The sequence below is a fragment of the Oncorhynchus keta genome, chromosome 29 (assembly GCF_023373465.1).
Source record: "Oncorhynchus keta strain PuntledgeMale-10-30-2019 chromosome 29, Oket_V2, whole genome shotgun sequence".
Lineage (NCBI taxonomy): Eukaryota > Metazoa > Chordata > Actinopteri > Salmoniformes > Salmonidae > Oncorhynchus > Oncorhynchus keta.
The window spans coordinates 21818345-21835325 of record NC_068449.1 but is presented as its reverse complement, the minus strand read 5'-3'; the positions used below and the strand labels follow the sequence as shown (position 1 = coordinate 21835325).

The 16981-nt window shown below is 43.3% G+C and overlaps 1 protein-coding gene across 1 annotated transcript; it reads right to left on the bottom strand.

The window, feature by feature from the left end:
* Positions 1-210: 210 nt before the first annotated feature.
* Positions 211-15631, bottom strand: LOC118362475 (synapse differentiation-inducing gene protein 1-like). Its single transcript, XM_035742830.2, has 4 exons — positions 15080-15631; positions 12592-13094; positions 2122-2259; positions 211-1250 (listed from the first exon to the last, which is right to left on the bottom strand). Exons 2-4 carry the CDS (start codon positions 13021-13023, stop codon positions 1089-1091), a joined length of 732 nt encoding a protein of 243 aa, XP_035598723.1. The 5' UTR covers positions 13024-13094; positions 15080-15631; the 3' UTR covers positions 211-1088.
* Between the last annotated feature and the right edge of the window lie 1350 nt (positions 15632-16981).

The following is a 16981-nucleotide window of genomic DNA, read 5'->3' as shown; positions in this document are numbered from 1 at the left end:
CCCAATTAAGATGGTTTGGGATGAGTTGGACCGCAGAGTGAAGGAAAAGCAGCCAACAAGGCTCAGCATATGTGGGAACTCCTTCAAGATGGTTGGAAAAGCATTCCTCATGAAGCTTGTTGAGAGAATGCCAAGAGTGTGCTAAGTTGTTATCAAGGCAAAGGGTGGCTACTTTGAAGAATCTAAAATCAAAAATATATTTAGATTTTTTTTAAACATTTTTGGTTACTAAATGATTTCATATGTGTTATTTCATAGTTTCGATGTCATCACTATTATTCTACAATGTAGAAAATTGTACAATAAAGAAAAACTGTTGAATGAGTAGGTGTGTCCAAACTTTTGACTGTTACTGTAACTCACATTGTTCAACAGTGCATTCTGATGTCCCTCTATTACACGGTCAGTGATGCCTCTCTCCACAGAGAAAGACAGGAAACAGAAAACTCATTATTCAATGTATTTATTCTGACAGGATATACAGTGCACAATAAACACAGTTTTCTTTGTCTAGAGTCTATTAAGGGATGGCAGTTGATTCTCCTGGACTGGATTGGCGAACAGTTTGATGAATAATCATGAAAGTACGCCTTCTTGGTTTTGCATTTCAGACACAATGGCAGGTTCATTATAACTCACTGTGGCATGAAAATCAATACGACCAAAAACACCATCTGCACAATAAGTATTTACAGAGAACAGCTACAAATATGGATGAGGCCTCCATGATCATAATGAAGATCAGTGAAGGTGGTTAGCTCTGGAATTTAGGTAGTACTGTATCATCACATCTACTTCACTATCTTTCATCTCATTCATGTAGAGGAGCAGAACAGTCATTGTGGGACAATAGTTCTTCTTTCCTTTAGGGGTTTTCCCCCATTATTTTGTGATCCTCAAAAATCCTTACCAGGTAGATAGACCTAGAGAAAAGTGGCTGTCTCTCCCCCTGGTCCTTCTTCTCCTCCTCCTCTCAGCAGTTCCAAAACCAAAACATCCCTGCAGAGCCAAATGTAGACTGGTGCTTCAGGGTTGCCATAGCAGGGAAGATTTCCCAAGCTCTCTCCGCTGTGGCCCTGGTCCTGCTCCTATATGTGTCCCCTAGACTTGGACAGGTAGGCTACAAGGGCCACCACCACCCCCACGTACATCCCTGCCCCAATGGTGATGGAGAGAGCAGCGAGGAACAGGGCTCTTCTGGAGCTACGGCCTGCCCTAGAGAAGTCTCCCTTAGCCATGGCCTTGCTAGTCTGAGACAAAGGAGAGAGAAATTAGTCATGATTTCATATGACTGGGAAAAATTTGAGTAGGTGTAAATTCACTGTAGGGAGAGAAAACAATACATTTCCCGGGGAGCCATTAGTTGCTATGGCAATTATGTCACTACCATTTTGACAGTAACTAATGTGTTGTTTAGATGTTTTTGGATCCCTCTGAAAAAGACTGGCCCATAACCCATTTGAATCCTTTATTAGGGTCATTTTGCATTTTAATTGTCTTTGCAATTAGTTTGAGAGATGTTGCGATCCACTGAGATATATTGTAGTTGGATGAAGGGGCAGGAAGGGGACCTGCTGCATTCAGGACCTGCTCACTAAAGTGCTGCTATTTATAGATAGACCCGGGGTTCAATATAATCACAATGTCACAATGGCGAGAGAGTCCCAGGGGAAGCAGATCATGTCTATTCATTATCTACTGAAAAATACATGTAGCTAGATAGTATCTGCTAGACGGTCATGTGGGCAATGTATTGCTAACATAAAATAACATGTATTATGAAGCTTTTGATTGACTAAATGACAATAAAATAAAACATACTGCATATGTGGCACAGTCAACCTTTAGTTTTAACTGTACACAGTTTACATTTCTCTCTCAGTGGTATTGCTGCTTGTGTTCACAAGAGTAAAAGGGGACAGAACCTATGCGGTTTACGCAGTCAATGGTCTGCAATAATTGGTAGAGGGCGGCGGATGTAGAAAATGGGCTGTGTTAGCACTTGAGAGAGAGAGAGCACTTGTGCCTACTGACCTTCCAGAGAGTCCTGGGGGATAATTAGCATTAATAACAGGGTAGTAGCTATAAAGGGGTGAAGTGGGGCCTGGGTCCTGGACTCACCCTCTGGGAGAAGTAGAAGGCAGCGATCCCTAGGGGCCAGAAGCAGCAGAGCATGGAGAAGATGGCCAGGCCCAGGTGGTCCCGAGGGGGCAGCATGATGAAGTTGTCCTCACTCTCAGTGTCACTGGAGCTGTCGCTCTGGGAAGGAGAAAAGGAGAGAGGGGGGACCGGACAGGCCTGGTATGTGAGCTACTCGTGTCATATTCTACTGCCACAATTGGATGCGTTCTCAGTATAGTTTGTGCTGTGAGTAAGCGTGTCCCACCAATAGGGATATTGTTTATAAAACAATAATCAGCAAGGTTGTAGGATCAGATTAGAGAACATTGTTCCATGGACCTGAATCCGACTCTGCACTATAGAGATACTGTCAATAATGTGTGATCCCACACCTTGCTGTTACCGTTGCTGTAACACCTAACAGTTTGACATCAGATGACAAGAACCACCAGGCAGATCTGCCCTTGTTCTGCTTACATGTAGGACATGATGGGCTCAGTCAGGCAGAGAAGATTTGTATTTCTATCAACACCCATGAGCGGCATGACAGATAACACTGGATTAACAGATTGTTTCATCCCCACCAGATGACAGGAGAAACAGGAAGAACACATTGCCATTTATGTGCTAAATTGCCTCCCTTTCTCCACACGCACCCCACCACCCCTCGTCATTTTGCCCGTCTTGCTTGAAAGGCTGTGAATGTTCTGAGGGCCAGTGTGGTCTCTTCCCATACTGTACCTTGATTTTCCTCAGAGGCCCATGGGTAGCTGAGGGGCTAATGAATAGGACAGTCAGACGCTGCTGTGGGCACTCTGGCACAGGGACAAAAGTGAATAGCAAAACACGAGGAGCAATATCACTGGGATGACCTTTAACAAGAGATGGCCTCACCTTTGCAGTTCTCCCAGAGCGGGAGCTGCTGTTTGTTTAAATGATGTCCCTCCATCAGGATAGGATTCATTTGTTAGTCTTGTTACTAACAGGGATCAAACAAACCTGTGGGACTGAGGGAGGATAGAAAATGGAAATGGATGTTCAGGGCTGAAAATAAATGAGCCAATTTAAAAAGGACGAGAGGAGAGAGGAAGAGGCATGGAGAGTGCGTAGACAAAGTGGACATAGCAGCAAAACCCTCATCTCACCCTCTCACCCATTGGCAAACATGATAGAGAGAGGGATAAGCATTTTGAAGTGTCCTTGCATTGTGCATGAAATGCTACAAGTACTGTGCTTGTAGAGAAAAAGTGACAGAGGGCCTAAAATGTATTACATAATACTTATCATATATAGCCACGGAAGCTATGGCAATTATGTTTGAAGTTACACACAGAGACCCACATGCATAACCAATGTTCACGAGACTTTTTCCCACAATTGGCATTTGAAATGATCTATATCATTCCTGGTGTACACCTGAAGCACCAGGTGAGATTCTCCACATCCAAGCACATTTATAATGGATTCCCATGCTCCAGTGGATACATTTGTAGACTGGGGCCTAGATTCAACTGTGTACTGGGAAAAGGCTGGTCTGGGGGCCGTATGTGGCCCGCGACCTGATTCAACACAGCCCGTGGAATCATGCTCAGATCACATAAAGAATTTGTGATGAGAAAGTTTTGAAAAACATATTTGTAATTCAAATGAAAAGCCCAATGAATACTCGCCTTTGTGTAATGATTTAATTCCCACCACTTGTGGGTCAATTATTTTGAAGGGACGTATAAATAATAACTGCACGAGGACAGACAGTGACTGGCAGGCTGACACACACGTCAAATAGCAGCTAGTTAGAAATTGCGCAAAAATGTGTTTTTCAAAGATTTCAAAGAAAAGGAAAGTAGACAATGTGTAGACATCAACATGTTTCTTTATTGAGGTATCAGGGAAAGCTGCGTGCTTAGTGTGCAAAGAGAGCATCGCTGTCTTGAAAGACTACAACTTGTCCCGACACTTCCAGACGAAGCACGCAGAGAAATATATCAGTGTCTTCTGAGCAGAAGGCAAGTGCATCGAAAGAGTTGCTTTCTCAGTTGCAAAAGCAGCAAGGACTTTTCACAAAATTGCATTCACCAAAGACGGAATGGCGAGAGCTAGCTATGCACTGTCCCACAAAATTGCTAAACATAACAAGTCATTCGCTAAGGGCAAATTCATGAAAAAAAATTATTGACTGCAGCAATACTTTGTCCCGACAAGAAAGAGCTGTTTGAAAATGTTTCCCGGGCAAGACGAACAGTGACATGGCGTGTTGAGGTCATCGCAGAGAATATGGAACAACAGTTGAAAGACAAGGTAAAGGATTTCACCTATTTCTCCTTGGCCCAGGATGAGAGCAGTGATGCACGTGACACGGCGCAGTTGTTGATATTCTTATGAGGCATAACCCCAGACTTTGAAATTACAGAGGAGCTTGCTTCAGTGCAGTCAATGAAGAGCACAACCACAGGGAAATATTTATTGGAGGTTAATAAGTGTGTGGCAAAGCTGGGAGTTTTGAAAGTTATCCAGTGTGACTAGTGATGGGTGCCCAAACTTTTACAGGAAAAAATGCTGGCCTTTTGAAAATGATACAAGATCAAGTAGCTGAGCTGAACCCAGATCAGAAAATAATTTTCCTGCATTGCATTATTCATCAGGAGGTGCTCTGTAAATGTGTTCTGAAATTGAGCCATGTTGTGGATACAGACACTCAAGATGTAAACTTCATAAGAGCAAAATCTTTAAACCACAGGCAGTTTGTCTCACTTTTGGAAGAGACAGTCGGGTCATGCAGATCTACCCTACCACACAAACGTGAGAGCTGATTTTGGGGCTGATTTTGGGGAAGGTGCTTAAAAGGGTGTGGGACCTGAAGTCGGATATTGCTGAGTTTCTGCAAATGAAAGGAAAATATGTGGATTTCCCTCAAATTCAAGATAAAGAATGGTTGGCTGATTTTGCCTTCACCATGAACATCATGGCCTTCGTGAATTAAGTGAATTCCAAACTACAAGGGAAGGGCCTTTTTGCACATCTGATGTACAACCTTGTCAAAGCCTTCAAGGGAAAATTACTCCTCCTCACCAATCAAGTAGAAGCCAACAATCTCACCCACCTTCTGACACTACTAGTCTGTTCCCTATCAGATGACACTACTAGTCTGTTCCCTATCAGATGACACTACTAGTCTGTTCCCTATCAGATGACACTACTAGTCTGTTCCCTATCAGATGACACTACTAGTCTGTTCCCTATCAGATGACACTACTAGTCTGTTCCCTATCAGATGACACTACTAGTCTGTTCCCTATCAGATGACACTACTAGTCTGTTCCCTATCAGATGACACTACTAGTCTGTTCCCTATCAGATGACCTTCTGACACTACTAGTCTGTTCCCTATCAGATGACCTTCTGACACTACTAGTCTGTTCCCTATCAGATGACACTACTAGTCTGTTCCCTATCAGATGACACTACTAGTCTGTTCCCTATCAGATGACACTACTAGTCTGTTCCCTATCAGATGACACTACTAGTCTGTTCCCTATCAGATGACACTACTAGTCTGTTCCCTATCAGATGACACTACTAGTCTGTTCCCTATCAGATGACACTACTAGTCTGTTCCCTATCAGATGACACTACTAGTCTGTTCCCTATCAGATGACACTACTAGTCTGTTCCCTATCAGATGACACTACTAGTCTGTTCCCTATCAGATGACACTACTAGTCTGTTCCCTATCAGATGACACTACTAGTCTGTTCCCTATCAGATGACACTACTAGTCTGTTCCCTATCAGATGACACTACTAGTCTGTTCCCTATCAGATGACCTTCTGACACTACTAGTCTGTTCCCTATCAGATGACACTACTAGTCTGTTCCCTATCAGATGACACTACTAGTCTGTTCCCTATCAGATGACACTACTAGTCTGTTCCCTATCAGATGACACTACTAGTCTGTTCCCTATCAGATGACACTACTAGTCTGTTCCCTATCAGATGACACTACTAGTCTGTTCCCTATCAGATGACACTACTAGTCTGTTCCCTATCAGATGACACTACTAGTCTGTTCCCTATCAGATGACACTACTAGTCTGTTCCCTATCAGATGACACTACTAGTCTGTTCCCTATCAGATGACACTACTAGTCTGTTCCCTATCAGAGGACACTACTAGTCTGTTCCCTATCAGATGACCAGCGGGAGAAGTATACGTCTCTGCTGTGTGCTTTGAACGGTGAGTTTTCTTCTTGTTTTGAGGATTTCAAAGTGTTGGAAATTGACATGCTGTTGGTTTCCTCTCCTTTCACCTTCAATGTGGATAACACTCCCACTGACCTGCAACTTGAGCTTATCGATCTTCAGTCTGATGCAGTGATTGGAGAACTAGTGAGGTTCTATGCATCTCTCGATGAATTAAACTTTCCAAAGATTAGGAGCCAGGCTCAGAGATGTTTGTACTGTTTGGGTCAACCTCCTGTATGTATGTGAACAGACATGTAATGTTGAGCTCCCTCTCTTTCTTGTGTTTTTGTGCATACCCGTTAACAAGAGTTCTCTCCGTGGTGCTGAAAGCACAATGTATCTTTCTCTCCGTGTAGTTTATTGCATGTTTAATAATGAAAAAACCTACCAAAAAGAGAACATTATTTGTGGTTTATTTCTGTGCATGTTAAAAAGTAAAACAAGTAGCATATCTGGACATGATTTACAGTAGATATCTGTCAACACAGTCAAACACATGATGTATAATCCTGTAATATGATTCTGGCCCACGATGGCAGAAATATATTCTAATGTGACCCTCCATGGAAAATAATTGCCCAGGCCTGGTCTAAACTCTAGAACCTAACCCGCTTACCCCTTCAATGTATCAGGATACATATGAAAATAAAAGATGACTGGTCATTGGTCAGAATAATCAGATCCGATCTGGATGTCATGGTCTGGGCCAAAAAATCCATCAGGCTGAAATGTGGACCGCCACCCAGGACAGTGGATCTAATCCCAGAAGCTGACCCAAAACAATGGCACCGCAGTAGCGACAACTGGAGTGGCAGACGGAGTGGCCTCCTTGTCAGGCTCCGTAGACGTGCACATCGCCCACCGCTCCAGAGTATACTACTCGTCAATGTCCAGTCTCTTGACAACAAGGTAGATGAAATTCGAGCAAGGGTTGCCTTCCAGAGAGACATCAGAGATTGTAACATTCTCTGTTTCACAGAAACATGTCTCTCTCTCTCTCTCTCTCTCTCTCTCTCTCTCTCTCTCTCTCTCTCTCTCTCTCTCTCTCTCTCGATATGTTGTCGGAATCGGTACAGCCACCGGGCTTCTCCATAACATCGCATCAACAGAGATAAACACCTCTCTGGGAAGAGGAAGGGCGGGGGTGTATGCTTCACGTTTAACGACTCATGGTGTAATCATAACAACATACAGGAACTCAAGTCCTATTGCTCACCAGACCTAGAATTCTTTACATTCAAATGCCTGCCATATTACCTCCCAAGAGAATTCTCATCAGTTATCGTCACAGCTGTGTAAATTCCCCCTCAAGCAGACACCAAAGACGGCCCTCAAGCAACTTCACTGGACTCAATGTAAACTGGAAACCATGTATCCTGAGGCTGCATTTATTGTAGTTGGGGATTTTAACAAATCAAATTTGAGAACAAGGCAACCTGAAATTCTATCAGCATATTGATTGCACTGCTCACGGGGCTAATACACTCGATCACAGCTACTCTAACTTCCACGATGCATACAAAGCCCTCCCCCACCCTCCCTTCATCAAATCCAACCATGTCGTCATCTTGCTCCTACCGTCTTATAGGCAGAAACTCAAACAGGATATACCAGTGACTAGAACCATTCAACGTGGGTCTGACCAATCGGAATCCACACTACAAGATTGTTCTGATCACACGGACTGGGATATGTTCCAGTCAGCCTCAGATAACAACATATATCTATATGCTGACTCGGTGAGTGAGTTTATAAAGAAGTACATTGGAGGTGTCCCCACTTTTACTATTAAAACCTACCCTAACCAGAAACCGTGGATGGATGGCGACATTCACGCAAAACTGAAAGCGCAAACCACTGCATTTAACCATGGAAAGAGGTCTGGGATTAAGGCTGAATATAAACAGTGTAGTTGTTCCCGCCGCAAGGCAATCAAACAAGTGAAATGCCTGTACAGGGACAAAGTGGAGTCGCAATTCAACGGCTCAGACACGAGATGTATGTGGCAGGATCTACAGGAAATCACAGACTACAAAAAGAAAACCAGCCACATCACAGACACCGACGTCACATTTCCAGACAAACTAAACACTTTCTTTGCCCGCTTTGAGGATAATACAATGCCACCGTCGCAGTCCGCTGCACCCCCCCCCCTCTCCTTCTCCATTGCCGACCTGAGTAAAACATTTAAACGTGTTAACCCTCGCAAGGCTGCTGGCCCAGACAGCATCCCAAGCTGCGTCCTCAGAGCGTGCACAGATCAGCTGGCTCGTGTGTTTACGGACATATTCAATCGCTCCCTATTCCAGTCTGCTGTCCCCACGTACTTCAAGATGGCCACCATTTGTCCTGTACCCAAGAAGGCAAAAATAACTAAACTAAATTACTACCGCCCCGTAGCACTCACTTCTGTCATCATGAAGTGCTTTGAGAGACTAGTCAAGGGTCATATCACCTCCACCTTACCTGCCACCATAGACCCACTTCAGTTTGCATACCGCCCCAACAGGTCCACAGACGATGCAATCGCCATCACACTGCACACTGCCCTATCCCATCTGGACAAGAGGAATACCTATGTAATAATACTGTTCATTGACTACAGCTCAGCATTCAACACCATAGTACCCTCCAAGCTCATCACCAAGCTGGAGGCCCTGGGTCTCAACTCCGCCCTGTGCAATTGGGTCCTGGACCTTCTGACGGGCCGCCCAGGTGGTGAAGGTAGGAAACAACATCTCCACTTCGCTGACCCACAGTACTGGGGCCCACAAGGGTGCATGGACAGCCCCTCCTGTACTCCCTGTTCACCCTTGACTGCGTGGCCATGCACGCCTCCAATTCAATCATCAAGTTTGCAGACGACACAACAGTAGTGGGCTTGATTACTAACAACAATGAGACAGCCTACAGGGACGAGGTGAGGGGGGTGAGGGGCAAACCACCTGTCCTCCATGACACCTACAGCACCCGATGTCACAGGAAGGCCAAAAAGATAATCAAGGACGACAACCACCCGAGCCACTGCCTGTTCACACCTCTACCATCCAGAAGGCAAGGTCAATACAGGTGCATCAAAGCTGGGACCGAGAGACTGAAAAACAGCTTCTATCTCAAGGCCATCAGACTGTTAAACAGCAGTCACTAACTCAGAGAGGCTGCTGCCTACCTTGAGACCCAATCAATGGCCACTTTAATAAATGGATCACTTGTCACTTTAAACAATGCCACTTTAAATAATTCCACTTCAATAATGTTTACATATCTTACATTACTCATATCATATGTATATACTGTATTTTATACCATCTATTGCACCTTTCCTATGCGGCTCGGCCATCACTCATCCATATATTTATATGTACATATTCTCATTCACCCCTTTAGATTTATGTGTATTAAGTAGTTGTTGGGAAATTGCTAGATTACTTGTTAGATATTACTGCTGTCGGAACTAGAAGTACAAGCATTTCACTACACTCGCATTAACATCTGCTAACCATGTGTATGTGACCAAAAAATAGTATTTTATTTTATTTGGGAGCCGCTTGTGGATTTGACAGCTCTAACTCAGTTCCACCTCCAACACCGCCAAAACAACTGCTTTGCAGGTGTCGGCTTACGCGGATCTGATACAATCTAGCCCCTAGGTGTGGGCAAACTGACAGACACTGGTGCATTACACTAACACCCAATCTGAGAGCCAGTGAGTCAGCCAGTGAGCCAGTCAGCCAGTAGTGGCAAACTGAGCTACCAGTGCGTTTTGAGGCCAGTGTAATTGATGAGACTCCTCCACTGCCCTGGTCTGTTAATTATCCTCAGTCTGCTCTACCAGAAGGCTTGTTAATGACGGCAGGGGACACTGGGCACACCTTCAGGGCACACAGAGACGGCCATGGTCCATGTCACTAGGCACTGGCATCATCCACCCACACCTAGGCCTAAATCTCATTTTGATACAACAGTAGCTAAGATGGGGAGAAGTCTGTCCATAATAAAGGGCTGATCTACCTTCTTAACAGCACTATCAACAAGGCAGGTCCTACATGCCCTAGTTTTGTCGCACCTGGACCAGTTGACCAGTTGGCTCAGAACAGGGCAGCACGGCTGGCCCTTGGATGTACACAGAGAGCTAACATTAATAATATGCATGCCACACACACGCACACACACACGATAACATACACACTATACACACACATACACATGGATTTTGTATTGCAGATATGTGGTAGTGTTGGAGTAGGGACCTGAGGACACACCGTGTATAGTGAAATCTGTGAATGTATTGTAATGTTTTTAAATTTGTATAACTGCCTTCATTTTGCTGGAACCCAGGAAGAGTAGCTGCTGCGATTGGCAGCAGCTAATGGGGATCCATAATAAAGACAAATACAAATATTCGGAATCATTTATGATGAACACAAACACGTGTAGAATAACTAATCGCAGATATTGGTTTTGACATGTAAGATCTATCATCTGGCTCTTTCCCTCTTGTCCTAGTGTGCTGAGAGCATGTTCACTTTAAAAGACTTCTGCAGAGCTCTGATCTCCACCTGGCTGCCACACTCACTCCATCTCCAATTCCTGGAACTACATCTACCAACACACAGTGTACCACACACATGCATACACATGAACGCACACGCACACATACACGCATGCACGCACGCACGCATGCACACACACACACACACACACACACACACACACGCACACACGCACACACACACACACACACACACACACACACACACACACACACACACACACACACACACGCACACACACACACACACACACACACACACACACACACACACACACACACACATACATGTATACACACACACACACACAACTGCTTCGAACAGAGGGGTAAACCAAGAGAAGCAGCTGCCAAAGAAAAGTCTTAAAGTTTGTAATGGGAAATGTTTATTTTATGTGTCCACATAACTGAGTATGTGACTAACCTTGTGAAACTATGTGAATCTGTCTGACTATAATATCCTGTTCTTGGGAGTATCATCCTGCATCCTTGTATAGATAAAGTAACAGGAAACTATATAGATATACGCTTATCATCCAATGCTTTGGAATTCAGACTGTCTACAGTGAGCTATGTAAATCTGTTACTCTCTGAGCTCAGAAATAAAGAATCTTGGTTTGATTTGGACTCCAGCAGATCCTTATTTTCTATATCAACCACAAGTTAAAATGACTAAATGGTGAGCCTATCATTAGCTGATGTATTGGTGACTAAACTAAATGTGCTCCTGTTATTTCACGGAAAACATTGATTTTGCATAAAGGACTCAGGGGTGAAAGATGTGAAACCCCAATGAATGCGCAATCATACCACTTACATCTGAAAAATTTGCCAAAATGCTTGATTTAAAAAAAAAAATCAGATGAATTTGTTCTGTGAATCGACCTGGAATAACTGATCTGCTGAGTTACCTGTGTCTGGGCCATGTTTCAGCCCAGTCTCTACTTAATAATACTTTTAAAGCACTGCGTTCTGGCATTAATCAATGTATCTTCTGTGCGTCTATCCATCTGCTAGTGACAGGAGCTGGACCGATGGTAAGACCAGTTAGGGATCCCTCCCCTGCTGCCAACTCACAGCACTGGGTATTTCACAACCCTACTGCATGAAATTAGATGTAGCCACTTTTCTAAAGAAGTTGCTCTCCCACTGTCACCATTTTTATTTGCAGTGGTTAGTCACAGTTTTGTCCTAACATAACAAAAGGCCTGGAATGATATGATGAAAGATGAACAGGGAGAATTGCCAACAATTATGGAACAGAAAAACTACCACTCTATTGGATTTGTAAGTGCTATAAAATACATCAAATTTTCCATTTAGTGAACAGACGGTTAGATGGAACAAATAGGCATGAATCATGCTGGCAGCTTTAACAGCCTATTAGCAAGAGGTAGGGAGCTTTGTTAATTAACATGAACAGTATTGAGTGCCCTGACCGACTATTCTGTTAATATACATCCCCTACAACTAATAAAATACACACAATTTGAGGTAACCTTGTTATTTTATTTGTCCTATTCGTTTTCTATGTCCAACTGCTCTCCACTAATGAAAAAAAACCTTTTGATTTGAACAACTCTCAATGTTTTGCCTGTATGAGCATCATCACATCCCAAATCCAAAGTTCTAGCTGGTCACTTATAGTTGGTTGCCCTCTGTGTGAACTCTCACCTCATACTCATGTCCCTCCTCCTCCACCTCATAGGAGACTGTTTGGATCTTCACATCCTTCTCTCCCAGTAGTTTGTCCTGGGGGTCCTCTATGGGGGCTCCCTCCACTCCCACTACACTGTCCTTGTTCTCTGTGAAGGTGGTCTCAGAGCTCTCGCTCTTAGAGTCCTTGCTCTGGAGGCTGACATCGTCCTTGTACAGGATTAAGTTGGGCCTATAGAAGGCCTCCACTGCCAGGTGCAGAGAGGTGGCATCCAGGAACTGCTGGGCCTTAGTCTTGCCGTTGCTCCCAGTGACGAAGTAGCCAATGATGTTCTCCTGGCACTGACGGTTCGGGTAGTCGCCCTGGTAAGCCTGGTAGTCGTTGTGGACCATGTGTCTGCTGCTGGTCTTATCTAGGAGCGGGTTCTGCAGCTCACTCAGACTCTCCATGGTGGGGGACAGAGAGGGACTTCAGGGAGATCAGAGTAGATAGACTGCAAACGTTGATAACAGGCTGAGAGCTAGAAAGGACAAGACAGGTATAGTTATGGAAAGTGGGATGAGGTATGATACGTGATGACATTCAATTGTACGAAACTCTCACTGATGCATTTACAATAGAATCAGCTAAATGCATCTATATAGTGTGTTGATCAGAAGAAGCTGATGCAGCACACGTAGATTGGAGACATGGTTTATGGGCTGGGAATATTCTTCACACAGTATTACACCTCACATGGTATGAATCACCATATTACCATCTGTCACTGTTGCACATTTCATGCCCCTGAATTCATATACAAATGGTGGTAAAAAGACCTTGTGGTCCTTCTGTAGCTCAGTTGGTAGAGCATGGTGCTTGTAACGCCAGGGTAGTGGGTTCGATTCCCAGGACCATCCATATGTAGAATGTATGCACACGTGACTGTAAGTCGCTTTGGATAAAAGCGTCTGCTAAATGGCATATATTATTATTATTATCATTTTCCAAGCTCCCTCCATACCAACAAGTGAGATGAAGACAGATGTTGGAGGATTTTTTTATGCATACTGATCATAGTGCTAAGATACCCTCTATGAACTAGTTATCTCTTTATCGTTGGAGTACCCAGTTCTAGAAGTGGAGGGAAGCCTCTCATAGGTCATGAGTAAGCTGCAGTTATGTTGACTGTTGAGACACTTGACTTTTAAAAAGCTAAACAAAGCACGAAAGGAAATAGCAATGGTATTTTCGCGGTAAGTGTCTTCTCAAGATGTTATTTCAATAATGTCAGTAACAGCGCCAGGGGAGCGTGTCGCCAGGGTAACATGTCCTCCTGTGAGGTAGTTTGTTGTTTTAAGCAGTATGATTCATGCGCTCTGAAATGCTGGGAAAACTCACCACTATTCCCTCTCTCACTAGCAGACAGGGAAATTAGCATAAATAGAACTAGTAGCCAACGAAAGCGTATCAGCTCAGTCCCAGAGGAGGTCAATGAGATGACCTTCTTGTACAGCTAATTAATCTTTCCACCCAAGCTTACTCACCGAGGCTCTGATGAGAGGAGAGCATATATGCTTAATTTTCTCTCACGCATCTCAGGCAATGAAAAAACCCAGTGAGCATATATCCCGTATCCTATAGCATAATCACTGCATCTTATATTTCTTATATGGAAGGATGGCATTAAGATGACTATGTCAGATTAGTCATCGTGTAGCTGTTTCTGTGTGGAAGAAGAAGGCTTGGCGGGACGGAATTCTAAGTATGAATTTATCCTTCATTCTAGGAAATGTTTTGGGGGATTCATGAGCAATATCACAGAACATGTACATTAAGGAGCGTATCTAAGGGCTGGAGAAATAATGTCATTTCAGCCTGGACCTTTGACTCTATACAAAATCATGTCCATTTGGGAAGATTCCCACAGCACGCAAGTGCCTTCTCTGCATGTCAAGGCAAAGCATCAATTATGGTTTGTGTTTTTTCAGTGTGCTGCCTTCGCTTTAGAATTACAAAGTGATTCTCATATGCCTTTGAGGATGCATCTCTGTTGCTTTTCAGAAAAAAGGAATGTTCCCTTCACAGTACATTACACAACAGAGAGCATATTTTATGTCCACTAATAATTCATCAGACAGACAGTGACATGCACTTATGTTTATATGAGTCTCTGGTTGGAGAGCTCAGTTTAGTAAGCGTGAAGGGGGCTCATGAGCTGCTCTCTCTCTCGTTGATTAATGTGAGTAGAATACATTTTTGAGAGGTGACAACAATGATCTGAAATGACAAATCATTTCTAGCAGTCTTTTACAGTGCTTAGTCCAATTTGGAATACAACTATGGCTAATTGAATGCCCAATTCTGAAATGTCACACATTCATTCCTATTCCACACGTTCATCAATCGCAGTCTGTCTCTATAAATACGTTATTACATTAATTATTCATATCTAATGGAATTGAAAATGCATGACAGTATGTAATGCAATTAATTCAAGGTAATCAATTAGTCCATCGATCTTACCTATTCTACAAGATCCTGCCACGGACTGCCTCAATAGCATTCCCCTTTTACTGTTGTCCAGGAGCTGATGGAAGGGGAATGGGGTTCCAAATCATACCCCGGCAACTATGTTGTTCACATAACATTGGAGACATTGATAAAAGACAACGAGGACCAATGTGCAGGTAACTTTCAGTCTCTGCTGGAGCATGCAATGACGAACCGCGCTCTCTGTGCTGACAAGACAGACCGCTGCGTATTGGAGAGGTGTTGATTACGCACACTCACCACATAGTTTCACTTCCGCAATAACTCTCTAAATAACTATCAATAATAGCTATAGCTCATATAAAGTACGCTGAATATATGTTTTCCATCCACTGCGATAGGCTACAAAGTCGGTTGTAGCCTAGTCTACTGAGTTTGCTTTGTCGTAAAATCACCGCTGCTCATGTGTTTCAGTGCGGGGTGCCGGTGATGATGCCTCCAGCCGCAAGCATCATCGTATGGACAGACACTCTTGATGTTCTACATAGTATCGACTGACACAGACTTCTATGTTCCTTTTCTCTCGGCGGGTGACTGAGTATGACTGTAGTATCAGTAGCCTACTCATTTTACTTCTAACTTCTCTGTACTCTTTTTCTTGTTTAGGCATAACCTCCCCCATACTTTTTCTTGTTTAGGCATAACCTCCCCCATACTTTTTCTTGTTTAGGCATAACCTCCCCCATACTTTTTCTTGTTTAGGCATAACCTCCCCCATACTTTTTCTTGTTTAGGCATAACCTCCCCCATACTTTTTCTTGTTTAGGCATAACCTCTGCCATACTTTTTGATGACATCCTGCATTTCTACACAATCCAACATGCCGTCTCTATTTAGAACAAAAAGTAAGCAAAAATGCCCACAGCAATCAAGCTAGGTAAGAGATCATTATTACATATGCTTAAGTGATTAATAAGACTGAACTAGATCAAAGGTAATTCAATAATCCATTTTGTGTTGTACCTTTAACCAAGAGCCTAACAAATGAACAACTCTTTAAACAATACAAAGACCTTAGATTGTCTTTATTAAAACCTCAAATTTCAAATTTCAGCCAGACTGACCAGCATCCCGAGCAGCCTCCCCACCAGTCTAGTCAATATCTCAACTCTCTAACAACACAATTTCCTTCCCAGTTCACAGCTTAAACAAAATGTATTCTAACATGTTGTTAGTGTCTTAACAACCGTTCAGCAGGTGCATGTTCATAATTGTTTATGTATCATTGAACAAGCATGGGAAACAGTGTTTAAACCCTTTACAATGAAGATCTGTGAAGTTATTTAGATTTTTACTAATTATCTTTGAAAGACAGGGTCCTGAAGAAGGAACGTTTCTTTGTGTCATTGGGAAAAGGCTCTCTCAACCCTTGATACAGTTTTGAAATCAACTTTGGAGGTTTGTTAGACTGCCTTAAAATAGCACCTGGCTTGTCCAGTGTTTGCTGCACAGAGAGAATAAAGTGTTGTATCCGAGCGGTAGTTTTTCAGTTCCACAGACTGGTCTTCCCTGACTGCCTGACCCTGCTGAGACCCCTGTCACCATCTGATCCTCCTAAAACGAGGCATGACAAAGAATGACATTTATATTATTCAAGAATAGAATCAATGGTTCAATCATTTACATGACCATTATTCCCAGATCCCAGACTGTAGCTTTAAATTGCTGTCCTGTAACTACAGTAGGTTAACCCATCAATTCAAGATGGAACATTTTATCATTCACTGATATTGTTAATATACTGCAAAATTCACCTGAGCTCTATAGATAGACTGGTCTTCCCTGACCGTCTGACCCTGCTGGGACCCCTGCCACCATCTGATTCTGCTAAGACATGATGGGCAGTGTTGTGTACTGACTGTGCACAAGAGGGCT